A 26,101-nucleotide genomic window follows, 5' to 3' on the forward strand; every position below is an offset into this window, starting at 1 on the left:
TTTCCCCCCAAAATATTGTCCGGCCCCCCACAAGGTCTGAGGGACAGTGGACCGGCCCCCTGCTGAAAAAGGTTGCTGACCCCTGGGTTTAGTTGAAATCTCCTTCCTTGTCAAAATAAAAAAATTCCTTCCAGTAGCACCTTAAAGACCAACTAAGTTAGTTCTTGGTATGAGCTTTCGTGTGCATGCACACTTCTTCAGATACACTGAAACAGAAGTTGCCAGACCCTTCTATATAGTGAGAAGGTGGGGAGGGGTATTACTCAGAAGGGTGGTGGGAATGGGAGATTGGCAGATAGCTGAGATGAGCCTGTTGACGACTCTTAACGACTGTAATAGGTCTTACGGGAAAAGGCAAGGGGTGAGAAGGTGAGAAATGGCTTAGTCATGTATAATAAGAATCCAATGTCTTTGTTCAGACCAGGTCTCTCCATGGTTTTAAGTTTGGTAATGAGTTGCAATTCAGCAGCTTCTCTTCCCAGTCTATTTCTGAAATTCCTTTGTAGTAAAACAGCTACATTGAGATCTTGTATAGAATGTCCTGGGAGATTGAAGTGTTCTCCTACTGGCTTCTCTGTTTTGTGATTCTTGTAACTTGAATCCACTGGGTTCCGGAGCGGCAGAAAAAAAGCTTGTTCCCCTTTTCCATGTGACAATCCCATGCAGTTCTCTTCTTCTGAAATTCCTGGCCCACCCTCTTCCCTAATATTTCACCCCCTTCTGCATTTTTTGGGGGACGGGAAGGGCATCCTACTACTGACTCTGCCTCAGAACGAGGGAGACAGCCTTAAAAGCACCCTCAGGGTCCTCAGTCCTTTTCCAAGAGCCCCTTCCTCAAATTTATTTTATTTATTAAATTTGTATCTCACCGTAAACCTGTAGGTCCCAGGGTGGTTCATTCCACAAAATTTCAATATAAAAAAAGACAAAATGCATGATGAAAAGAAGAACAGAAGCAAACCAAAAGCACATTTAAAAGGGATGAGAGTATGGATGGAGCAGGGGACAAATGGGCCCCACATTTATTTATTTAAGCCATTTTCATAAACCACTTAATAAAATAAAATGTCTAAGCAGTGTAAATAAAACAGAAAAATAATTTATTAGTAACGTACAGATGAAAAAAACAGAATTTAGAAACAAGTATACACAGCTAAACGATGTACCCAGGTTTGCTGAAATAGTTGTTTAAAAGGTTTCAGCTCAATTTGTTAGAATATATATATATATATATATATGCTTTCGTAGATTTTCACGGGTACAGGAATGCATATATATATATATATATATATATATATGCATTTCACGGGTACAGGAATATATATATATATATATATATATATATGCAGGTTTTGGTGTCTTCGGGTGTCTTCCCGTGTAAGAGTCGGGGTGTCTGGGCGACGTTTCGACGAGGTCTCACTCGTCATCTTCAGGCTGGTGCTTTCGGCTTCTTGTTACTTCTTGTTCCAGTAACAAGAAGCCGAAAGCACCAGCCTGAAGATGACGAGTGAGACCTCGTCGAAACGTCGCCCAGACACCCCGACTCTTACACGGGAAGACACCCGAAGACACCAAAACCTGCATTCCTGTACCCGTGAAAATCTACGAAAGCATATATATATATATATATATATATATATATATATATATATATATATATATATATATGGGGCAATGTTTTATTTTGTGGTTTTGTAAACCGCTTAGAGCTTGTTGTTTTTCAAACAGTCTGGCAGTGTTGAATGTTGTTAAATAAAATAAATAAATCCCTAAGGCCCCTCCCAGGTTGAGGAACCATTTCCCAACCCTCCAATTTTCTACCTACGAAGGCGCCTCCGCCATTTTGAAAACCGCCCTTGCCAATTTTGACATTGCAGCCAAGTGGGCGAGGCTCCCGGCTTTAGACGTTGCCCCTTCCTTGACCCGTGAGGGACAGGGCGATCATGGGACAATGGGAGATGCTAAACCTGTGGCCATCCAACCTTCGCCCTGAAGAGGACACTACAGACAACATGGCAACGGCAAGGTAAGTTTTACCGGAGTTTACGGGACGAGGTCACTTCCTGTGGGGAGCTATCTTGGATCCCAGGGAGACGGGCAAGGGTTTGGTCCTAGCGAAGGCCGTTCCGCTGTTTCCCTGCTTCTGATGAGGCATCTCTTGGTCATCTTAGACCTCTCTTACCCATTGGTCTGTTACATTCATGTTGCCTCCATTTAAGGTTCAGGTTTTCCTCCACTCCAAGATGACCTCTTCCATTCCCCCTGTGGCTCAGCCGCAGTTTGGGGAGGGTCTTCATTTCCAGGTACAGTGGTACCTATGGATGCGAACGGGATCCGTTCCGGAGCCCCGTTCACATCCTGAGTAAAATGTAAGACGTGACTGCGCGTCTGCGCGTGCCGCGTTTTGCTGCTTCTGCGCATGACATCATTTTGAGCATCTGCGCATGCGCAAGCGGCGAAACTCGGAAGTAACGCACTCCGTTATTTCCGGGTCACCGCAGAGCGTAACTTGAAAACGCTCAACCTAAAGCACATCTAACCCAAGGTATGACTGTACAGTGGTACCTCTGGTTGCGAACGGGATCCGTTCCAGAGGCCCGTTAGCAACCTGTAAAGAACGCAACCCACGTCTGCACATGCGCGGGTCATGATTGTCTGCTTCTGTGCATGCACGTAACGTCACTTTGCATGTCTGCGCATGCGCGAGCGGCGAAACCCGGAAGTAACCCGTTCTGGTGCTTCCAGGTCGCCGCGGGACGCAACCTGAAAATGCTCAACCTGAAGCAAACGTAACATGAGGTGTGACTGACACTCCGACCCCCCATTGCTGGATCAGGTTGGGGCCAGGAAAACCCCACAGCATTTCCATTTTGTTGAGGACCTTAGGGGACGCAGGTGGCGCTGTGGGTTAAACCACAGAGCCTAGGACTTGCCGATCCGAAGGTCGGCGGTTCGAATCCCCGCGACGGGGTGAGCTCCCGTTTCTCGGTCCCAGCTCCTGCCAACCTAGCAGTTTGAAAGCACCACAAAGTGCAAGTAGATAAATAGGTACCGCTCCGGCGGGAAGGTAAACGGCGTTTCCGTGCGCTGCTCTGGTTTCGCCAGAAGCGGCTTAGTCCTGCTGGCCACATGACCCGGAAGCTGTACGCTGGCTCCCGCAGCCAATAAAGCAAGATGAGCGCCGCAACCCCAGAGTTGGTCACAACTGGACCTAATGGTCAGGGGTCCCTTTACCTTTATGGGACCTTATCGAGGCAGTGGGTGCTTTTCATTTTTCCGGGTCAGGGCAAAAAGGCTTCTGCTTTTCACAAGCACCGGGGGGCTCGATCAGAGTGAGGGCACCCCACCTCTCAAAGCCACTGCCCGTCTCCTGTTCCCCTTAAGAAAGTTAAACCAGGGGAGTTGGTGGGGGCAGGAACACATTCCTGATATATTACAAAGTTGGCGCATCGTTGGCAAGGACAGGTTGAGGGTTCGAGAAGGCACTTTTCCTCCCCAGTTGGAGGGAGCAGGAGGCAAGTAGGCCCTTGGTCAACGCCCCAGCCTGCCTGCCCCATCTTTGCAACCCAACGAAGTAGCCAAGAACCATGGCCAACTCCGGCCCAGAGTTCAAATCCCGCGGCTCCCATCTCAAGCCACGAGAAGGAAAATGCAGATGGAGATTCGTCTGCTGACAGCACCGACTCTTTACCTTCCTGTCCTCTGCTGGAACTCTTTAAAAGAAATAAAAAACCTTCGCATCTTGGGGAGGAAGAGCATGTTTTCAAGCTTCCTGCAGAGTTTCAAAGATGGGAGGTGCTCCTTTCTCTTCTAGGGCTAAAAAGGTTCCTTCAAGATATTCCTTGCAGGAAGGAGCTGTTTTCAAAAGACCTGCCTGGAATGGCTCAGGCAATCCAGTCAAGTGGAATGGGGTCACTTCCTGTGGGCGCCATCTTAGATCCCAGGGAGACGGGCAAGGGTTTGGTCATAGGGAAGGCCACAAATAACACATTTCTTGTTTCTTATTTCCCCGCAAGGAAGTCCTTTCAGTACCAAAGGTCGGCTCGGTGTTGCTGGTTGTACAGCAAGAGTTTAATCTGGTCTCTGATCTGGTTGACAAGCACCTGGGAGAGGAGGATCCCGACCAGCTGCAAGAGGGAAACAAAACACAGACGGAACAGGACTGTGAGCGCGGCAAAAAGGGAGACGGCTTTAAACGGAGCTTCTGGGCGGCGGTGGACACTTGCCAGGCTGTAAACAAACCTGGTGGGCAAACTTTGCATCCCTGGTGCAATGCCCTCGCAAATGGAGGGCATTCTGCAAATGGGGAGCCACCACCGAAAAGGCCCTGCCATGGGGCAACGCCAGCCGGTGCCCCACCATGGTGGAAGCAGCTCCCAAGCATTGCCTGCAGACTGTAGGGTCCAGGGGCCCCCTGGGGCCCCCTGAAACAATACCCACGAGGAGGGGGCAAGCCGATTACCTGGGGAATGGCCAATCCCAGCGCTACTCCGCCCAGGAGGAAGAGGTTGCTGTGGATCCAGTTCACCAGCTTGTCAATGCAGCCGTTGGTATAGATGAACTCGCTGGCCTCCAGGTAGTTGAAAGCCTGCATTCCTTGGCCACACATGGTGTTGATGACCGACTGCATGGGAAGAAGCGTGTTGGAGAAAATAATAACGTCATAAAATTTTATCGAAATTAAATTAATTAAATTGAATTAAAACAAATTTAATTTCATTTAATTTTAATTAAAACAAAATTAAAAGGTGCCTGCTTCTTGGGAGAAAAGCAATGACAAACCTAGACAGCATCTTAAAAATCGTGGAGGGGGGTGGAATACCCCATAAAAGCCATTAAATTCCATTACAAAGTTCAGAATGACAGTATATATCTCAATTAAGGAGCATGTATCTCAATTAAGCAATGGCAAACCTAGACAGCATCTTAAAAAACAGAGACACGACCTTGCCGACAAAGGTCCATATAGTTAAAGCTATGGTTTTCCCAGTAGTGTTGTATGGAAGTGAGAGCTGGACCATAATAAAATAAATAAATAAATAAATAAATAAATAAATAAATAAATAAATAAATAAATAAATAATTATTTATTATTTATACCCTGCCCATCTGGCTGGGCTTCCCCAGCCACTCTGGGTGGCTTCTAACAAAATACTAAAATACAGTAATGCATCAAACATTAAAAGCTTCCCTAAACAGGGCTGCCTTCAGATGTCTTCTAAAAGTCTGGTAGTTGTTGTTCTCTTTGACATCTGGTGGGAGGGCGTTCCACAGGGCGGGCGCCACTACCCAGAAGGCCCTCTGCCTGGTTCCCTGTAACTTGGCTTTTCGCAGCGAGGGAACCACCAGAAGGCCCTCGGAGCTGGACCTCAGTGTCCGGGCAGAATGATGGGGGTGGAGACGCTCCTTCAGGTATACTGGACCATAAAGAAGGCTGATTGCCGAAGAATGGATGCTTTTGAATTCTGGTGCTGGAGGAGACTCTTGAGAGTCCCATGGACTGCAAGAAGATCCAACCTCTCCATTCTGAAGGAAATCAGCCCTGAGTGCTCACTGGAAGGACAGATCCTGAAGCTGAGGCTCCAAGACTTTGGCCACCTCATGAGAAGAGAAGACTCCCTGGAAAAGACCCTGATGTTGGGAAAGATGGAGGGCACAAGGAGAAGGGGACGACGGAGGACGAGATGGTGGGACAGTGTTCTCGAAAAGACCAGCATGAGTTTGACCAAACTGCGCGAGGCAGTGGAAGACAGGAGGGCCTGGCGTGCTCTGGTCCAGGGGGTCACGAAGAGTCGGACACGACTAAATAACAAAAAAAGCATTGTTTGATTATTCTGTTTTCTTTTGCGTCACTGGCCTAGCTGAACTAAAAGGGCTTGTCCCTGCCTTTTATGTTACAGAACTAGCTGCTTTTAGGTACTGTCTACAGCGAATGGTGGCTCCAGAACACTGAAAAGAATAAACTGTTAGAATCCGTCGTGGTCATAGAATCATAGAATCCTAGAGTTGGAAGAGACCTCAAGGGCCATCAAGTCCAACCCCCTGCCAAGCAGGAAACACCATCAGAGCACTCCTGACATATGGTTGTCAAGCCTCTGCTTAAAGACCTCCAAGGAAGGAGACTCCACCACACTCCTTGGCAGCAAATTCCACTGTCAAACAGCTCTTACTGTATGCATTGTATGCATGAAAAGAAAAGCATAGCATTTATGATTAGTCTTGAATTGTTTTGCACACAGATGAAATAGGACATTGGAAGACTTTCAATGAATAGGAAAATTAGTTAAAGTCTAATCCAATTAGTCAAAGCCAAATGATTTTGATGATGATGATGGTAATAATAATTTATTTACACCCTGTCCATCTGGCTTGGTTTCCCCAGCCACTCTGGGTGGCTTCCAACAGAATATTAAAAACACGCTAAAACATCAAACATTAAAAACTTCCCTAAAGAGGGCTGCCTTCAGGTGTCTTCTAAAAGTCAGGTATCGTATTTTTCGCTCTATAAGACGCACCAGACCACAAGACGCACCTAGTTTTTGGAGCAGGAAAACAAAAAAAATAATATTCTGAATCTCAGAAGCTAGAACAGCAAGAGGGATCGCTGCGCAGTGAAAGCAGCAACCCCTCTTGCTGTTCTGGCTTCTGGGATAGCTGCGCAGCCTGCGTTCGCTCCATAAGACGCACACACATTTCCCCTTACTTTTTGGGAGGGAAAAAGTGAGTCTTATAGAGCAAAAAATACGGTACTTGTTTATTTCCTTGACATCTGATGGGAGGGTGTTCCACAGGGTGGGCGCCACCACTGAGAAGGCCCTCTGCCTGCTTCCCTGAAACCTCACTTCTCGCAGGGAGGGAACTGCCAGATAAATTATTATCATTATTATTAGTAGTAGCAGTAGTAGTAGTAAAAGGTAAAGGGACCCCTGACCATTAGGTCCGGTCGTGACCGGCTCTGGGGTTGCGGTGCTCATCTCGCTTTATTGGCCAAGGCAGCCGGCGTACAGCTTCCGGGTCATGTGGCCAGCATGACTAAGCCGCTTCTGGCGAAACCAGAGCAGCGCACGGAAACGCCGTTTACCTTCCTGCCGGAGCGGTACCTATTTATCTACTTGCACTTTGATGTGCTTTCGAACTGCTAGGTTGGCAGGAGCAGGGACCGAGCAACGGAAGCTCACCCCGTCGTGGGGATTTGAACCGCCGACCTTCCGATCGGCAAATCCTAGGCTCTGTGGTTTAACCCACAATGCCACCCACGTCCCTACTAGTAGTAGTAGTGTTATATTCCTTCTGCTTCTGAAGATTCTCTTTCTACCGTGTTTCCAAATGGATCGGATGTGTGGCTCTACGATATACCTGGTCGTCAGTTTGCAGGCAACAGGAATAAGGCACAGAGCAGCGTTCCCAGCTGGGGTTGTGGGCCGTGCAGTTGAAATACAGGTTTTGGGACCAGTCTTTATAGGAGACGCCACCACAGCAGCTGAACTGCAAAGGGAAGGAAGAGAAGGAGTTAAGGCAGAGGAGCTGGATGGAAGCAGGCGTTGGAAAGGTTCCCCAACGCTTCCCCTTCCCTTTTCAAACATAAAATATTTTGAAATCTTTCATATAGATATATAGCGAAACATCCCACCCAAGCGCAGAAGCTGGTGTTTAGGCAATACATACAAAGCAACAGCCAAATAACAGTTCTTATCTTTTTGTGCAGAGGGCAACAGAACAGTTTTAAGTTAACCAAAAAGTTCTATACAGTGGTCCCTTGGTTCTCAAACTTAATCCGTTCCAAAACCAAAGCGTTCCAAAACCAAGGCACGCTTTCCCATAGAAAGTAATGCAAAATGGATTAATCCGTTCCAGACTGATGGTAGTCACTGTTTGGATGGGGGGCTTTTATCCATTTCCGCAACCACAAAATCAATCAGTCTGTAACTGAACTGGGTTTCACACAATCACAAAAACAAATTAACAAATTAACCGGAAAAGTCACAAAAATGCACAATAAATAGCAAAAGCGCCAAACTGAATCCATTCTGGAAGTCTGTTTGAATTCCAAAATGTTCAAAAACCAAGGTGCAACTTCTGATTGGTGCAGGTGCCCTGGAAATTATAGCCGACAGCCGCTTCAGACGTTCGGCTTCCGAGAAACGTTCAAAAACCAAAACACTTACTTCCGGGTTTTCGGAGTTTGGGACCAAGGTGTTTGGGAACTAAGGCATTTGAGAACCAAGGTATATTTGTAGTATGTAGAGTCCTCTGTGCGCATTTTTAGTCGTGCAAATAATAAAACTGTGACATTCGATTGCAAAAGAGCTCTTGTGTTTTGGGCCCATGTGATTTTATCATTCAGTGTTTCCACATCTTCCGAAGTACCCACTTCCTCGAGAAGTTATTCTCTCAAGTTATTCCATTGCTTCTCATTATTACAAGCTTGGCCGCTAGCGGGTTTTTTTTGTATCTTGCTTCTCTATGTTGTGAACCATAATCTACAGTTGGAAGGGCGGCATGCAAATTTAATTTTTTAAAATAAAACAGAATAGTAGAAGAGGACTCATTAAAGGTTTGAGGTTTCTCCCGTGAAACGACTGAGCACGGGGAATTTGGAGCCATTTTGCTCAGGAATTGCTTTTATTTTGACAAACATTTCTTTCGAGAACTGAGATGCTTTCCTGCGCACTTCTGTGATGTCACGGAGGCCAGCCAATCAGTGCCACACACATCAGGACCCCCACACATTTGAAAAGCACATTTTCAGGATAGGTCAGCCCTGAAAACCTACTTTGCAGCACTAGGGCCCTGGGACAGTGAGATACAATTAAGGAGTATAAAAAAGCCAATGCAATTCTGGGCTGCATCAATAGGAGTATAGCATCTAGATCAAGGGAAGTAATAGTGCCACTGTATTCTGCTCTGGTCAGACCTCACCTGGAGTACTGTGTCCAGTTCTGGGCACCACAATTCAAGAAGGACACTGACAAACTGGAAGGTGTCCAGAGGAGGGCAACCAAAATGGTCAAAGGCCTGGAAACGATGCCTTATGAGGAACGGCTAAGGGAGCTGGGCATGTTTAGCCTGGAGAAGAGGAGGTTAAGGGGTGATATGATAGCCATGTTCAAATATAGAAAAGGATGTCACATAGAGGAGGGAGAAAGGTTGTTTTCTGCTGCTCCAGAGAAGCGGACACGGAGCAATGGATCCAAACTACAAGAAAGAAGATTCCACCTAAACATTAGGAAGAACTTCCTGACAGTAAGAGCTGTTTGACAGTGGAATTTGCTGCCAAGGAGTGTGGTGGAGTCTCCTCCTTTGGAGGTCTTTAAGCAGAGGCTTGACAACCATATGTCAGGAGTGCTCTGATGGTGTTTCCTGCTTGGCAGGGGGTTGGACTCGATGGCCCTTGTGGTCTCTTCCAACTCTAGGATTCTATGATTCTAATAGTGAAATAATTATTAAGCTCTAACTTAAAATGGTTTTTTATTCATAACAAACTGAATAATGCAAACACATGGGCATTTGGCAACAGCAAAAGTTCCTTTATTAAGACAATTTACAAAGACTCATAATCTAGTCTCTAGAAACTTGCTATAACATGAAATAATAATAGCAAAGCAGTGATATTTGAGGGAGCAGGCTAGCAGGGAAGGCACATGACTTACATCATAGGAGCCTAGACAACACAAAACACGGTTGCTGTACGTAGGTTTTATCGTATTTGGTTTTTTATCTTATATTTTGGAAATGTACATCCAGTTTTTTCCCCTTTAATTTTTTTGGGGGCCCCGAGAGAGTGGGGCCCTAAGCTATAGCTTCTTCAGCTTATACATAAATCCAGCACTATGTGCAACCACAACTTGCAACTATCTGGAAGCAGGGCAAGGCTTGCAGTTTATAAACCAAAACTCACCTCTTTCTGGCCAAAGTCAATGAGGTTCTGGAGGTCCAAGTCGTCCCGGTAGTGCACGATGGCGTTGTTTACAATCTCGCTCACTTTCCCACGAGCCTGTAAGGAAATCGGAACAAGGCTATGGAGGTAGTTGCTCTGTCCCTGCTCCTGCCAACCTAGCAGTTCGAAAGCACACCAAAAAGTGCAAGTAGATAAATAGGTACCACTTTGGTGGGAAGGTAAACGGCATTTCCATGCGCTGCTCTGGTTCTCCAGAAGCGGCTTAGTCATGCTGGCCACGTGACCTGGAAGCTGTACGCCGGCTCCCTCGGCCAATAAAGCAAGATGAGCGCCGCAACCCCAGAGTCGGCCACGACTGGACCTAATGATCAGGGGTCTCTTTACCTTTACCTTTAACCCGAAAAAACGCAACCTGAAGTGTCTGTAACCTGAGGTATGACTGTACCACTGTTTTTAATTCTAACCCTGAACATGTCAAGTCCCGTTCCCCACCCCCTGAAGACCCATCTCCAAAGGAGAAGCTTAGGGAAATTCCAGGGAACAACACTGCCCACTTAATAATAATAATAATAATAATAATAATAATAAACAACTTCAGCACCACACAAAACCTTCCAAGCCACCTTTCCACTCTCCCCCACCCAGAACAATCGCCTCTGTACCTTGTCAGAGAAGACGAACCCCAGGACGCCCGAGGCCAGCTGCAGCAGGAAGATGACCGTCAGGCAGATAGAGAACTGCAGGGGAGAGAATCTCGTAAGTGAAGGGTCACAGAGCCAATGGCAGGTTAATGCTCAAGGGGGTGGGGCCAGCTCCGAGGGCCTTCTGGCTGTTCCCTCCTTGGGAGAAGCCAAGTTACAGGGAACCAGGCACAGGGCCTTCTCGGTGGTGGCACCCACCCTGTGGAACGCCCTCCCAGCAGATGTCAAGGAAACAAACAACTGTCTGACTTTTAGAAGATGTCTGAAGGCAGTCCTGTTAGGGAAGTTTTTAATATTTGATGTTTTATTCGTGTTTTTAATATTTTTTAATTTTTTTATTATTTTCAAATATCAAATTATACCAACAACTGTATTTCCCCCCAATTTCCCCCCTCTCATCTCCCCCTCATACCCCTCCCTCCCCCTACAACTTCCCTCAGTTCTGATTTATTAACACATATTATTCTCTGCGTGTTATAAAAACGTAAAGATCTCCAAATTGTCCGTCTATTATATTAACAAATAAATTTGTGTACGTTTATTCAAAGCCTGCCAAGGAGTCCAATTCGTTTTGATGTTTCTTTAAGTATTTTGTAAAAAGTTCCCATTCTTCTTTGTAGTCACAGTTGTCCTTATCACGCCATTTGTACGTTAGTTTAGCCAGTTCCACATAATCCATCAACTTCTCTTGCCACTGTTCTTTTGTTTTTAATATTCTGTTGGGAGCTGCCCAGAGTGGCTGGGAAGCCCAGCCAGATGGGCAGGGTATAAATAAGTATAAATAATAAAATATTATTATTATTATTATTATTATTAGGTGAGTCTCTCCAACTTCCCCTACTCTTTTGGCTAACGAGAGCCAAGGCAGTGTAGTGGTTAGAGCAGTGCTCCTCCAACTGGGGTCCCCACCATTGCTGGACTACAACTCCCATGATCCCTAGTTAGCAGGATCAGGGGTTGGGGATGATGGGTGTTGTAGTCCAACCATAGATGGGGACCCCAGTTGGAGAAACACTGGGTTAGAGCGTTGGGAGAGCAGAGTTCAAATCCTCTTCAAACCATTAAGTTTACTGGGTGGCCAGTCACTCACTCTCCGATCTAGACTACCTCACAGGGTGGTTGTGAGAATAATATGGGGAGAAGGAGAACTATGTTTGCCGCCTTGAGCTCCTTTAAGGATGGTGGAATATGAATGCAGTGAATGAATGAATGAATGAATGAATGAATGTGCTCTACGTGGGGCTACCTTTGAAGGTGACCAGGAAACTACAACTAATCCAGAATGTGGCAGCTGGACTGGTGACTGGAAGCGGCCTCCAAGACCACATAGCACTGGTCTTGAAAGACCTACACTGGCTCCCAGTCCGTTTCCGAGCACAAGTCAAAGTGTTGGTGCTGACCTTGAAAGCCCTAAATGGCCTCAGCCCAGTAGACCTGAAGGAGCGTCTCCACTCCCATCGTTCTGCCCGGACACTGAGGTCCAGCTCCGAGGGCCTTCTGGCGGTTCCCTCCCTGCGAAAAGTGAGGTTGCAGGGAACCAGGCAGAGGGCCTTCTCGGTGGTGGCGCCCGCCCTGTGAAACGCCCTCCCAGCAGATGTCAAAGAGAACAACAACTACCAGACTTTTAGAAGACATCTGAAGGCAGCCCTCTTTAGGGCAGCTTTTAATGTTTGATGCATCACCGTATTTTAATATTGTGTTGGAAGCCGCCCAGAGTGGCTGGGGAAGCCCAGCCAGATGGGCGGGGTATAAATTAATTATTATTGTTGTTGTTGTTGTTGTTGTTGTTGTTGTTGTTGTTGTTGTTGTTGTTATCATCAATGAGATGGAAACTGTTGGACCTCAGTGTCCGGGCTGAACGATGTGGGTGGAGACGCTCCTTCAGGTATACTGGGCCAAGGCTCCAATGGGTTTTACATTCTAAGACTGGAGAGATATTTCATGATAAATCCCGGGCCCCTGTCAGGGAACATTCTGTAGTGAGCAATTGGGAGGGGGGAACCATTGTGGGAGACCCATCCATATTAACCAAGACGGCCAAAAAACACAGGGAACCAGGCAGAGGGCCTTCTTGGTGGTGGCGCCCGCCCTGTGGAACACCCTCCCACCAGATGTCAAAGAGATAAACAACTACCTGACGTTTAGAAGACATCTGAAAGCAGCCCTGTTTAGGGAAGCTTTTAATGTGTGACATTTTAATGTATTTTTAATCTTTTGTTGGAAACCACCCAGAGTGGCTGGGGAAGCCCAGCCAGATGGGCGGGGTACAAATAATATATTATTATTATTATTATTATTATTATTATTATTATTATTATTATTATTATTATTATTATTAAATCCAAGCGCACACTTCCAGTGGCAAGGGCTCCCTTCGCTTAAGGATGCCCAGGAAGTGTCTGATGCCAGCGCTACCCTGCCTTTGCCCAGGACGATGCCCAGGGGTTCTCACCGTTTGCAGCAAGCAGATATTCTCCCGCAGGGAGCCGATGCAGCCGCAGAACGTGATGAAAAACATCAGGATGCCGACGACGATCAGCAGGATGGCCGGGTCCACGGCGAGGCAAGCCATGGCTGCTTCTGCAGGGGGGAAGGAAGACCACAGAGTCAAACACAGGGATTTCCGTCCCGTCCCAACAGCTTCTCCCTGCTAGCTATGGCTAAGTGCCCCTATCTGTTGCAGCGGGTTGGACTAGATGACCCTAAGGTGTACCTTCCAGCTCTTATGACTCTGTCCTCAACAACAGTGTCTACCCAGCAGATGAAGTTAGACAACAGATCAACAGAGCCAGACTGATACCCAGAGAGAACTTGCTGCAAGACAGACCCAAAAAAGAAAATAACAGAACACCTCTAGTCATCACATACAGCTCCCAATTTAAAACAGTACTGTATACTGTATACTAATATTCCGGAAATCCTTGTCTTAGACTCTGTGGAAGGATTCTGTGGAACTCTAACAAACTTTCGTGTGGATTGTTGGACTTTATGAACAGACAGGTGGAATAGACACTTTCACATATATGAACCTTATACGTAAATTGATTAGAGAATGAACTGATGCACTGGGTCTTCTACTTTTTCCGTTGAACTTTATGAGCTACTTCTGTTGAAATCTACAATTCAATACAATGAATAGTGCATCTTATTTTTTCAAACATACAGCCAGTTACGTCTTGTGTGTTTATTGAGTCTCCTTTTTTGAGGCAAGAACGCTGAGTGCTTGGGAATAATGCAGGAGGAATTTCAGGGGTGCAGCCACAATTTAAATCCCAAGGTGGTCATTTTCCAGCTTTCCTCGCATGAGTGAGCTAGTTTCACTCCTCTGCTGACCTGAAAAAGCAAGTTTACTACCTCACAGAGCTAGCATCCACAGCACCTTTAGCAAACTAAAGTTCCCGGGATTCTCGGGGGTGGGGGGGAACCAACTGTTATTAAATTTATGGGGTGTTCGCAGCCTTGAAAAACAGAAAATGCACTAAAACAGCAGGTCCCAGTTCTTACTGGGCTACTGTCTGCTTGGTTCCATAAACTCATCCCAAATGCCTGCTACCCTACGGTATAAAAAGCATTATTCAGAATAGCAGTTTGCATGGCCCACTGAGGAAAACATTACAATGATTCAAAATCTAATTAAAAGTATGTAGTTTAATTAACTCGACAAAATGGATGAACTTGTTCCAGTGAGGCCAGATATTGCAAGGAGAACATTTCCATGCATTCATGTGGATGAAAAGTACTACAGTCGTACCTTGGAAGTCAAACGGAATCCGTTCTGGAAGTCTGTTTGACTTCCAAAACGTTTGGAAACCAAAGCGTGGCTTTCGATTGGCTTCAGGAAGCTCCTGCAGCCAATGGGAAGCCGTGGAAGCCACACCGGACGTTCGACTTTAAAAAAAATGTCAAAAACTGGAACAGTCACTTCTGGGTTTTGATCGTTTGGGAGCCAATGCGTTTGAGATCCAACGTACAACAAGGAAGGAAGTCTGGGCGTGAATATACGCAGTGTAAATAAGATGACATAAAATGATGACTGTAAAAGATTGTTTTATTTTTGTTCGTGAAAAATTTAATAAAAAGCAATTAAAAAAAAGAAAGAAGTGGAACGAGGCCCAACGTACAACTATACTTACTAAACACCCACCAACTTTCATCGATCACAGGCATAGGGTGACTAGTTTATGAGAAAATCGATAGCTATTACCAATAGCTATAACTGGTTATTTGGGGAAAACTTGGAATCATAAATACAGTGGTACAGTACCTCAGGTTACATATGCTTCAGGTTACAGACTCTGCTAACCCAGAAATAGTACCTCAGATTAAGAACTTTGCTTCAGGATGAGAACAGAAATTGTGCTCTGGCGGCAGCAGGAGGCCCCATTAGCTAAAGTGGTACCTCAGGTTATGAACAGTTTCAAAGGTTAAGAACGGACCTCCAGAATGAATTAAGTTCTTAACCCGAGGTACCACTGTACAAAGGAAATAGCTTTGAAAGCGAAAAGAACGATACAGTAGTACATCTGGTTGCAAACGGGATCCGTTCCGGAGCCCCGTTCACAACCTGAAAGGAACGCAACCCACATCTGTGCACGCACGGGTTGCGATTCTCTGCTTCTGCGCATGACATCATTTTGCGCATCTGCGCATGTGTGAGTGGCGAAACCCGAAAGTAACCCTTTCCGGTACTTCCAGGTCACCGTGGGACACAAAAAAACATATCAGGAAGCAAATGTAACATGAGGTATGACTGTAAAGCTTGAAAAACGAAGCGAGGAAGGTGTTTCAAGTAAGCAAACGACACACTCGAAGGGCTGACCTTCGGTGCCCACCTGTTTCTTACTGCCACCCACTTCAGGAAGCATGGCCCAACAGTTCCAGGTCCTTGAGCCCTTGCTTGGCACACTGCTTGTGCTCCTTACCTGCGTGCTTCATCAAGCGGGCATAGACTCCCACTGCCACCATCGCCATGGAGATCACCTGCCAAGACAAAAAAGCCCAGAGTGTCAAGAGGGCCGGGCCAGAGTCTTCTTAAGCCTCGGCTTCATCCGAGTATTCCTGAAGGAGCGTCTCCACCTCCATCATCCAGCCTGGACACTGAGGTCCATCTCTGAGGGCCTTCTGGCGGTTCCCTCGCTGCGAGAAGCAAAGCTACAGGGAAACAGGCAGAGGGCCTTCTCGGTAGTGGCGCCCGCCCTGTGGAGAGCCCTCCCACCAGATGTCAAAGAAAAGAACAACTAGCAGACTTTTAGAAGACATCTGAAGGCAGCCCTGTTTAGGGAAGCTTTTAATGTTTAGTGGACTGCTGTATTTTAATACTTTGTTGGAAGCTGCCCAGAGTGGCTGGGGAAACCCCGGCCAGATGGCCGGGGTATAAATAATAAATTATTATTAAACAAAAGCACACATTCTACTCATGTAAAAACACCAGGCAAGCCCCACAAGTAACCCAGAGATGCATTTTAAAAAACACACACATTCTACTCATGTAAGAGAAGAGCGCAAATTATGGTCTGAAGCTCAACATCAAAAAAACTAAGATCATGGCCACTGGGCCCATCGCCTCCTGGCAAACGGAAGGGGAAGAAATGGAGGCAGTGAGAGCAGCCACGGAATTAAAAGACGCCTGCTTCTTGAGAGAAAAGCTACGACAAACCTAGACAGCATCTTAAAAAGCAGAGACATCACCTTGCCAACAAAGAGCCATATAGTTAAAGCTCTGGTTTTCCCAGTAGTGATGTATGGAAGTGAGAGTTGGACCATAAAGAAGGCAGATTGCCGAAGAATGGATGCTTTTGAATTATGGTGCTGGAGGAGACTCTTGAGAGTCCCATGGACTGCAAGAAGATCCAACCGATCCATTCTGAAGGAAATCAGCCTGAGTGCTCCCTGGAAGGACAGATCCTGAAGCTGAGGCTCCAATACTTTGGCCACCTCATGAGAAGAGAAGACTCCCTGGAAAAGACCCTGATGTTGGGGAAGATGGAGGGCACAAGGAGAAGGGGACGACAGAGGACGAGATGGTGGGACAGTGTTCTCGAAGAGACCAGAATGAGTTTAACCAAACTGCGGGAGGCAGTGGAAGACAGAAGTGCCTGGCGTGCTCTGGTCCAGGGGGTCACGAAGAGTCGGACACGACTAAATGACTAAACAACAACAACACTCATGTAAAAACACACTGATTCCGGGAACTCAGGCCAGAATTAGAAGGTGATTGGGCTGCATCCGGCCCCTGGGCCTTAGTTTGCCTACCCTCCCTGCTCACCAGGTACCGGCTGCTGAATAGCATCACTCTGGCACCCAAAATGCAGGCTGCCCTTGTCAGAAATCCTTTCCTCCTTTCTAGCAAAGGGATCATTTGTCAAGAGTCACCTTTTTTCCCTCCTGGCATTGAAAAGCGTGGGATTTGAAAGGAAGGCATTGGTGCTTAAGTGGCTGCAATTAGCTGCTGCAATTGTATGGACACCTGGGGGGGGGGGAGAGTTCTGTTTGAAGGAGGAGGACAGGAAAGAAAAGAAAAGAGGCGTGGAGAAAGAGAAGGAGAGAGATGGAAGGAAAAGCCCTTAGCACAAACTGCTTTCCTTTTCTTCTTACAGCCTCATTCAGCTGAGCCAGGGTTAAAGTCACGCATAGCAGAACCTGGTGGACTTTTGCTGCTTTAACTTGTGCGCAACCACTCATTCCATGCGCCTGTTTTACTGTTCCATTTTCCATTTTTTTAAAAAGAGGGCTGCCTTCAGATGTCTTCTAAATGTCAGGTAGTTGTTTATCTCCAGCTAAAATGCAGGTAAAAAGGTAAAAATGCAGAAATAATAATAATAATAAATATTTATACCCCAGCCAGAGCCAGGATCAGGGCGGCTAACACCAGTAAAATTACAGTAAAAACATAATGGGGGCGGGGAGGGAACCAATTTAAAATACAGGTTAAAATGCAATTTAAATGCATCCTCTTTTTAAAAGTAGCCCATGGATCAAGACCATAAGGGGAGGGAAACATAAGGGTCAGACTGAATCCAAAGCAAAGGCCAGGTGGAACAGCTCTGTCTTGCAGGCTCTGCGGAAAGATGTCCAGTCCCGCAGGGCCCTGGTCTCAAGAGACAGGGCATTCCAGCAAGTCGGGGCCAGTACTGAAAAGGCCCTGGCCCTAGTTGAGACCAATCTAAGCACCTTGTGGCTTGGGACTTCCAAAGGGTTGTCATTTGTGGACCTTAAGGTCCTCCGTGGGGCATACCGGGAGAGGCGGTCCCGTAGGGCTTTAAGGTCAAAACCAGCACCTTAAACCTGACTCTGGACTCCACCGGGAGCCAGTGCAGTTGGTAAAGCACTGGATGAATGTGATCCCGCGGCAAGGACCCCGTAAGGAGTCTCGCCGCGGCATTCTGCACCCGCTGGAGTTTCTGGGTCAGCTTCAAGGGCAGCCCCGCGTAGAGCAAGTTACAATAATCAAGCCTGGAGGTGACGGTCGTGTGGATCACTGTGGCCAGATCAGGGCGAGAGAGGTAAGGGACTAACTGCTTAATACAGCGGCGATGGAAATATGCCACATGTTCAAATCCGAGGTCATCCACAATTCCGCTTGCTCCCACCCCTTTCCCTTGGAAAAGACTGTTTTTTACCTCTGAAGTGGAGCAAACGCTAATTGGGTTTTCTGTGGATAGGCCTTTGCCTGGAGGAAGCAACATGGCAAACAGAAAACTGCTTTCAGTGCCTAGAAGACGCGAGACATGTGGGAAAACTCTCTGGCCTGTGCTTCCTAGCAATCTGTGGACGGCTCCTCAGTTTTGTGGCCATGCATTCTTCGTTTGCATTCATCAGTTGTTTCCTCATTTTTTAAAACGACAACAGCAAGAACATGCCCCACTTTCACCCTCCTCCTACAGGTCTTGCCAAACGTATCGCGTCACCAGGCTGAAATCCTACAAGCACCGGTGATATATGATCGTGAAACTCAGTTGGCGCAGGAAGTATCCAGTTCCCTGCTTCCATCCATTACTTGCACAATTGAGATCTTCCTCCCCAAATCTGCTCTGGAGGGTTGGAAGAAGCCCTAGCACAGATTTTAAGGCGTACGCAGGGGGGAAAGGGGGACAGGACTTCTCTGCGCGAGCAGAAATCCTTGTGTTGACAGCACATTCTCGTAGGGCTATTTTTTGGACACGACCCTGCAACAGTCGTTTCCGATGTTAGTTTTGCCACGTTAAAAAATACAGATGCAATTTTCACATTTTAAAAAAATGAATCATTTCATTCTAAGTGTGTGCCTCCTGCGCCAGGTTTCTGTCTGTACATCTGGTGAGAAACATACAGATAGACCATAGAACAGGGTTCAGCAAACTTTTTCAGCAGGGGGCCGGTCCACTGTCCCTCAGACCTTGTGGGGGGGGTGGACTATATTTTGGAAAAATAATAATGAACAAATTCCTACGCCCCACAAATAACCCAGAGATGCATTTAAATAAAAGCACAATTTGACTCATGTAAAAACACCAGGCAGGTCCCACAAATAACCCAGAGATGCATTTTAAATAAAAGGACACATTCTACTCATGGTGGTTCCCTCCCTGCGAGAAGCAAAGCTACAGGGAACCAGGCAGAGGGCCTTCTCGGTGGTGGCACCCGCCCTGTGGAACGCCCTCCCACCAGATGTCAAAGAGAACAACAACTACCAGGCTTTTAGAAGACATCTGAAGGCAGCCCTGTTTAGGGAAGCTTTTAATGTTTGATGCATTACTGTATTTTAATATTTTGTTGGAAGCCGCCCAGAGTGGCTGGGGAAGCCCAGCCAGATGGACAGGGTATAATTATTATTATTATTATTATTATTATTATTATTAGGCTTCAAGGTCAGGTATACCGCCTCTGTTTTTATTGGGGGTGGGGGTGTAATGGGACCTAGGCCCCTAGGAGTTGGCGCTTCTGCACATGGAGAATGGACCAAGCTTGTTTTCTCCTGCTCTGGAGGGTAGGACCCGAACCCGTGGCTTCAAGTTACAAGAAAGGAGATTCCGAATAAACATCAGGAAGGACATTCTGACAGTAAGAGCTGTTCAATAGTGCAATGGATTCCCTTGGAAGCTGGTGGATTCTTCTTCCTTGGAGGGTTTTAAACAGAGGTTCGACGGCCATCTCCCATGGAGTCTTCAGCTGGGATTCCTGAATTGCAAAGAGTTGGACTAGATAGAGGAGCCTTAGGGGTCTCTTCCAACTCTACAATTCTTCTTTTGGGATGAGTGCAGGGGCAAATTGTCATGCTCGGCCCTCAGGCTTGGGTAGCTAGAGACTCTTTTGCTCTTTTAAGACGGTGTGTTTGTGATGTTTGATTTTCTGCCTGCAGATATGCAGGTAGAACTTGCTTTCCTGAAGAAGGACCAATATACTGTCTCATTTCATGTTCTAAACAAACTTCATTTATTTCCTGGTGTGTGCAACTTCCTTAAAGTCAAAGGTACGCACTACTCAGAGCTGAGTAACCCAGCACTCTCTCAGTAGTCCTGCACAAGATTGTATGGGAAGTTTTTGTGGGGCCACAAAGCTCTGTTTTTTGGTGTTGTTGTTGATAATAATTTATACCCCGCCCATCTGGCCAGGCCTCCCCAGCCACTCTGGGCAGCTTCCAACAAAGTATTAAAATACAGTAATACATCAAACATTAAAAACTTCCAGATACAGGGCTGCCTTCAGATGTTTTCTAAAAGTCTGATAGTTGTTCTTCTCTTTGACATTTGGTGGGAGGGTTTTCCACAGGGCAGGTGCCACCACCGAGAAGACCCTCCGCCTGGTTCCCTGTAACTTGGCTTCTCGCAGGGAGGGAACCGCCAGAAGGCCCTTGGAGCTGGACCTCAGTGTCCGGGCAGAACGATAGGGGTGGAGACGCTCCTTCAGGTATACTGGACGGAGGCCGTTTAGGGCTTTAAAGGTCAGCACCAACACTTTGAATTGTGCTCAGAAACGTACTGGGAGCCAGTGTAGGTCTTTCAAGACCGGTGTTATATGGTCTCGGCGGCCGCTCCCAGTCACCAGTCTGGCTGCCGCATTCTGGATTAGTTGTAGTTTCCGGGTCACCTTCAAAGGTTGCCCCACATAGAGCGCATTGCAGTAGTCTAAGTGGGAGATAACCATAGCGTGCACCACTCTGGCAAGACAGTCCACGGGCAAGGAGGGTCTCATCCTGTGTACCAGATGGAGCTGGCAGACAGCTGCCCTGGACACAGAAGTGACCTGCCCCTCCATGGACAGCTGTGAGTCCAGAATGACTCCCAGGCTTCGCACCTGGTCCTTCAGGGGCACAGTTACCCCATTCAGGACCAGGGAGTCCTCCACACCTGCCCGCCTCCTGTCCCCCCAAAACAGTACTTCTGTCTTGTCAGGATTCTACCTCAATCTACTCACCACAGAAACACACAAGGAGTGGAATGGTTTTATAACACATATTAGTGTTTTTCCCAACCTGGGTCTCCAGCTGCTTTTTCTGGACTACAATTCCCATCATTCCTGACCACTGGTGTTGCTAGCTAGGGATGATGGGCGTTGTAGTCCCAAAAACAACAACAACTGGAGACCCAAATTGCTGAAACAAAGATGTACGTAAAACAGACAATTCGAGCAACAAGCAAAAATTTAAAGATGGAAAACAAAAGTGTAAAACAGGCGCATGGAAGGCGTAGTTGCACACGGGCGAAAATAACAACGTGGTTCAAGCCAGATGTTTGTGGACTACAGCTCCCATCCACCCCAGCCAGTACTGCCAATGGGCAGGGATGATGGCAGTTGTAGTTCTGTACCATCTAGAGGACGCCATTTTGGCTACTGAGCTAATACCATGTGGCAGGCAGGAGCTCTCCATGTGGTCCCAGTTCCCATCACCAGCTGCCCCCATTGCCTTTGAACTGGGAGGTGCTGGGGACCTTCTGGCCGGAAAGCCAGCGAGCTACGGATGAGCGGACCATTTATTTATTCCAATAAATAAAAGCAGAGGAGAGTTTCGGCAAAGGGGGAATCGGCAGGCGTTGCCACAGCCTGAACGAAATTACCGCGCTCCCCTAAAAGCTGATTACAGCCTCCAGGAGCAATTACAAGCGCTTCGGTAATTGCCTATCCCCATACAGAGGCAGATGAACTGGTTAACTAAGGATTTAAATGAAAACTAATCCAGGATAAAGAGGCCTTCTAATGGAAACAGTTAATTGGACAAAGTGGCCTGCAGGTCAGGATGAGATGCAGAAGGCGAGGAAAAGCTTGCGCTCAAATAGGAATTAATGGAGACTGTACAACCAGAGTTTTCTAGAGAAAAAAACACACCCTGCAGTGCATTGCACTGAAAAGTGCAACTTGAGAGAAGCGCTTCCAAATTTTTGATATCTGGAGCAAAGCGCATAGCCCAATTTTTTAAAACTGGAGTTATGCGCCATGCAGTTACTCAGAAATGGTGTATAATTAGAACAAGATGTTAATTGTTTTAATGGGCTGAAATTTTTGCACATTTAATTATGGGTGCTCATTTTCATGTTTTGAAGGAATTGTTTAATTGTGCCTTTTTTGTGTGTGTGTCAATGGTTTTAGCATTCCAAACCACTTTAGGCCATTAAACAGGACATAAGTTAATAAATGACAACGGGTAGAGAAGTCGTTTTGAGCAACGTCCGCCAAACTCGGAGCAAGCCCGCTTAAGTCCGTTTATTCCAATGGGTCTACTCTGAGTTTGACTCAAGGTCAAAAGTAACCTTTTCACATCATGTGAGTTTTGGATTTATATCCTGCTTTGTTGCCATAGGGACGCAGGTGGCGCTGTGGGTTAAACCACAGAGCCTAGGACTTGCTGATCAGAAGGTTGGCGGTTCGAGTCCCCGCGACGGGGTGAGCTCCTGTTGCTCAGTCCCAGCTTCTGCCAACCTAGCAGTTTGAAAGCACCTCAAAGTGCAAGTAGATAAATAGGTACCACTTTGGTGGGAAGGTAAACAGCGCTTCCGTGTGCTGCTCTGGTTCTCCAGAAGCAGCTTAGTCATGCTGGCCACATGACCCGGAAGCTGTACGCCGACTCCCTTGGCCAATAAAGCGAGATGAGCGCCGCAACCCCAGAGTCGGCCATGACTGGACCTAATGGTCAGGGGTCCCTTTACCTTGTGGCCATTTAGATTTATATCACAATTTGATGGCAAAGCTTCAAGGAGTCTAATAAGGGCGAAATGCAACAAATTACACTAGATATTATTATTATTTTATAAAAAATAAAATAAAAAGAGCCAAGAAAACTCGTGGAGTGGGGGCTGGAATACCCCATAAAAGCCATTAAATTCTATTACAAATTCAGAATGACAGTATGTATCTCAATTAAGGAGCATGTATCTCAATTAAGCAATGACAAACCTAGACAGCATCTTCAAAAGCAGAGACATCACCTTGCCAACAAAGGTCCGTATAGTTAAAGCTATGGTTTTCCCAGTAGGGATGTATGGAAGTGAGAGCTGGACCATAAAGAAGACTGATCGCCAAAGAATGGATGCTTTTGAATTCTGCTGCTGGAGGAGACTCTTGAGAGTCCCATGGACTGCAAGAAGATCAAACCTCTCCATTCTGAAGGAAATCAGCCCTGAGTGCTCACTGGAAGGGCAGATCCTGAAGCTGAGGCTCCAAGACTTTGGCCACCTCATGAGAAGAGAAGACTCCCTGGAAAAGACCCTGATGTGGGGAAAGATGGAGGGCACAAGGAGAAGGGGACAATGGAGGACGAGATGGTTGGACAGTGTTATCGAAGCTACCAGCATGAGTTTGACCAAACTGCGGGAGGCAGTGGAAGACAGGAGTGCCTGGCGTGCTCTGGTCCAGGAGGTCACTAAGCGTCAGACACGACTAAACAACAACAAATCTCAATTAAGACACCTGGTAAACACGAATTTGAGAAGACATTCCCTGTCAAGCTTGGAAATCACTGCAATAACATCAGATTGTCCTTTTTCACCCCTATTACCGACTCCAGGGGCACCGCAGTGCGTTCCCACGAGACTCTTAATGGAGGCGAAGCAACGGAGCAATTATAGCTCTCTCTCTATCTTTCAAAGGCGAAAACGGAACCCGCGCATTCCATTCGACGCACCACCCCTGGACCAGCGCAGACACGTGTGTGCACATCCTCACGTGCATCAGGGGCCCCGAAGAGGATCGCACAGACCCCCCTCCCATTGTGCATGCAGATGGTTCCAGGCTCAACTTAGCCCCGATCCCAATGCCACCTCCTCCCGAGTAGAGCCGAGAATTGCCCCCCCCAGCCCTCCCTGCAGAGCCGCTGCTGCCAGCCAGTGCAGGCAACGCTGAACCAGCTGGGCCAGCGGGTCCGATCCGTGAGAGTTTAACCCTCCCGTTGCCGCGCTCACCCAGAAAACCATGTTGAAGAAGAAGAGCAGGTATTTGACCAGGGGGCTGACGAAGGAGAAGTCTTCCCCTTGGGGGGCAGACGAGCCCCCCACCAGCCTCTGGGCCATGGCTGCGGCCCTATCGCCGAGGGTGTCGCTGGTCGCGCAGGGCCATCCTGGCCGGACCCGCACCGATCCTGACTCGGCGGCTGATCATTAACCCGAAATTCCACCAGCTCCGGTTTTTGCAGCCCAGCAAGGTTCGCCCCGCCCCCCTCCTCGCCCATTGGCTGCGCTCTCCGCCCCCTCGCTTCCTATTGGCCTCTCTCCCGCTCACTCGCCTCTTTCTGCGTTCTTAGAACGTTGTGTATCGTTTTTCCCCCCCGAAGCGCCACCTGTTTAAAGTCCAGCGGAGGAGCGAGGGAGGCTCTTAAAGGGGCCGCGCCCCGGGTCGCGTGTCAAGGGTACGCGGGTTCAGACGCGCATGCGTACACGGGTGTCGGTTTTTAAATTTTTATTATTATTAAAGATTTTATTGTTTTACCAAAGTGCTTGCAATGTCCCTCTCGTATTTTCTTTTTCCATCTAATATTTTTATAAATCAGTTTCATTTGTTGAGACATTGGGAAGAAAAGGGGGGAAAGAGGTGGAGGGGGGAAAGATGGGTGGGGTCGGGCGACGGTGTTGGGTGTCGGTTTTTTTTTTTTTTATTTGCAAAAATGTCCGCGCTGCCGCCGTGAAAAGCGCATGAGGAATATGCAATGGCGGTGAACGGCATGAAATTAGCAATGAGGTTCGTCGGATTCGCAGGGAAACCAAAATGCTTGTTCACAAAGCTATTGTACTACCAACCTTACTGTTCACAAAGCTATTGTACTACCAACCTTAATTTCAGAAATAGACTGGAAAGAGAAGCTGCTGAATTGCAACTCATTACCAAACTTAAAACCATGGAGAGACCTGGTCTGAACAGAGACATTGGATTCTTATCTCATTATACATGACTAAGCCATTTCTCACCTTTTCACCCCTTGCCTTTTCCTGTAAGACCTATTGCAGTTGTTAAGAGTCGTCAACAGGCTCATCTCAGCTATCTGCCAATCTCCCATTCCCACCACCCTTCTGAGTAATACCCCTCCCCACCTTCTCTCTATATAGAAGGATCTGGCAACTTCTGTTTCAGTGTATCTGAAGAAGTGTGCATGCACACGAAAGCCCATACCAAGAATTAACTTAGTTGGTCTTTAAGGTGCTACTGGAAGGAATTTTTTTATTTTTACCAACCTTACTGTACGCTTGTGAAACATGGACCCCTTACAGCGAGGGGGGGAAAGTATTTGATCCGCCTTGGGCAAAAGATTCACGGGGTTGGACTAGATGACCCTCGTGGGCCCCTCCAAGTGTACGATTCGACGATCCAGAGGAAAGCAGTGTGTGTGAGTGGCTTGACCCGGGTTCTACCCAGGGTGTTTGTTTTTTTAAATTAAATTCTATACATTCTTTACAACAATCAACTCCAAAATAAGCAGACAACTCCAAAATAAAATCATATGTAACAAAACCATAAGTCTCATGTTTTCATTTCATCCTTTCCAATATCTTTACTTGATATTTCTTGCTGCTTTCTGCTTTCCTTATAGAATCTTTATAAAAATTTAAATCTCTTAAATACTATACCAATCTTTAACAATTTCAGGTAACCCCTTCACCTCCCTCCCCCACAACCCAGTACTTCCCTCCACCCGTGTGTGATCTTCTTTACCTACTACTGTATTATTTTTCTTATTGTTGTGTTATTCACTTTATTTGTTACTCCATCTGTTATGTACTGAGTTGAATAGGACCCAGAATGCAGCAGTCTGATTGGTCCACAGGAGCCACCCAATCCAGCTCCAGATGGAAGTGAATCCACAACCTGATTGGCCTACAGGAGAATCCCGGAATTAGCCAATCACATGGGGTCCAATGTGTAAATAATGTATATAAAGCAGACATTCTGGGGGAACTTTTATTCCTCCTCACCACTTTGAGCTGAATAAAGAGCATGAAATCCACTCTCGACTCTGAGTATATTTCACCATCCTTGATATATTATTATCCTATCTCCTTGCACCTTTTAAACTTTAAAAGGTTCAAGACTACATGGAGATGGC

General features: G+C 46.8%; 1 protein-coding gene across 1 annotated transcript; it reads right to left on the reverse strand.

Moving 5' to 3' along the window:
• Positions 1-1,615: 1,615 nt before the first annotated feature.
• On the reverse strand, positions 1,616-24,214 carry TSPAN33 (tetraspanin 33). The gene is made up of 8 exons (XM_082239266.1): positions 23,970-24,214; positions 15,522-15,579; positions 13,052-13,179; positions 10,561-10,635; positions 9,899-9,994; positions 7,357-7,485; positions 4,463-4,624; positions 1,616-4,127 (listed from the first exon to the last, which is right to left on the reverse strand). Exons 1-8 carry the CDS (start codon positions 24,075-24,077, stop codon positions 4,026-4,028), a joined length of 858 nt encoding a protein of 285 aa, XP_082095392.1. The 5' UTR covers positions 24,078-24,214; the 3' UTR covers positions 1,616-4,025.
• Between the last annotated feature and the right edge of the window lie 1,887 nt (positions 24,215-26,101).

This window comes from Podarcis vaucheri (assembly GCF_965113315.1).
Source record: "Podarcis vaucheri genome assembly, chromosome: 10".
NCBI lineage: Eukaryota > Metazoa > Chordata > Lepidosauria > Squamata > Lacertidae > Podarcis > Podarcis vaucheri.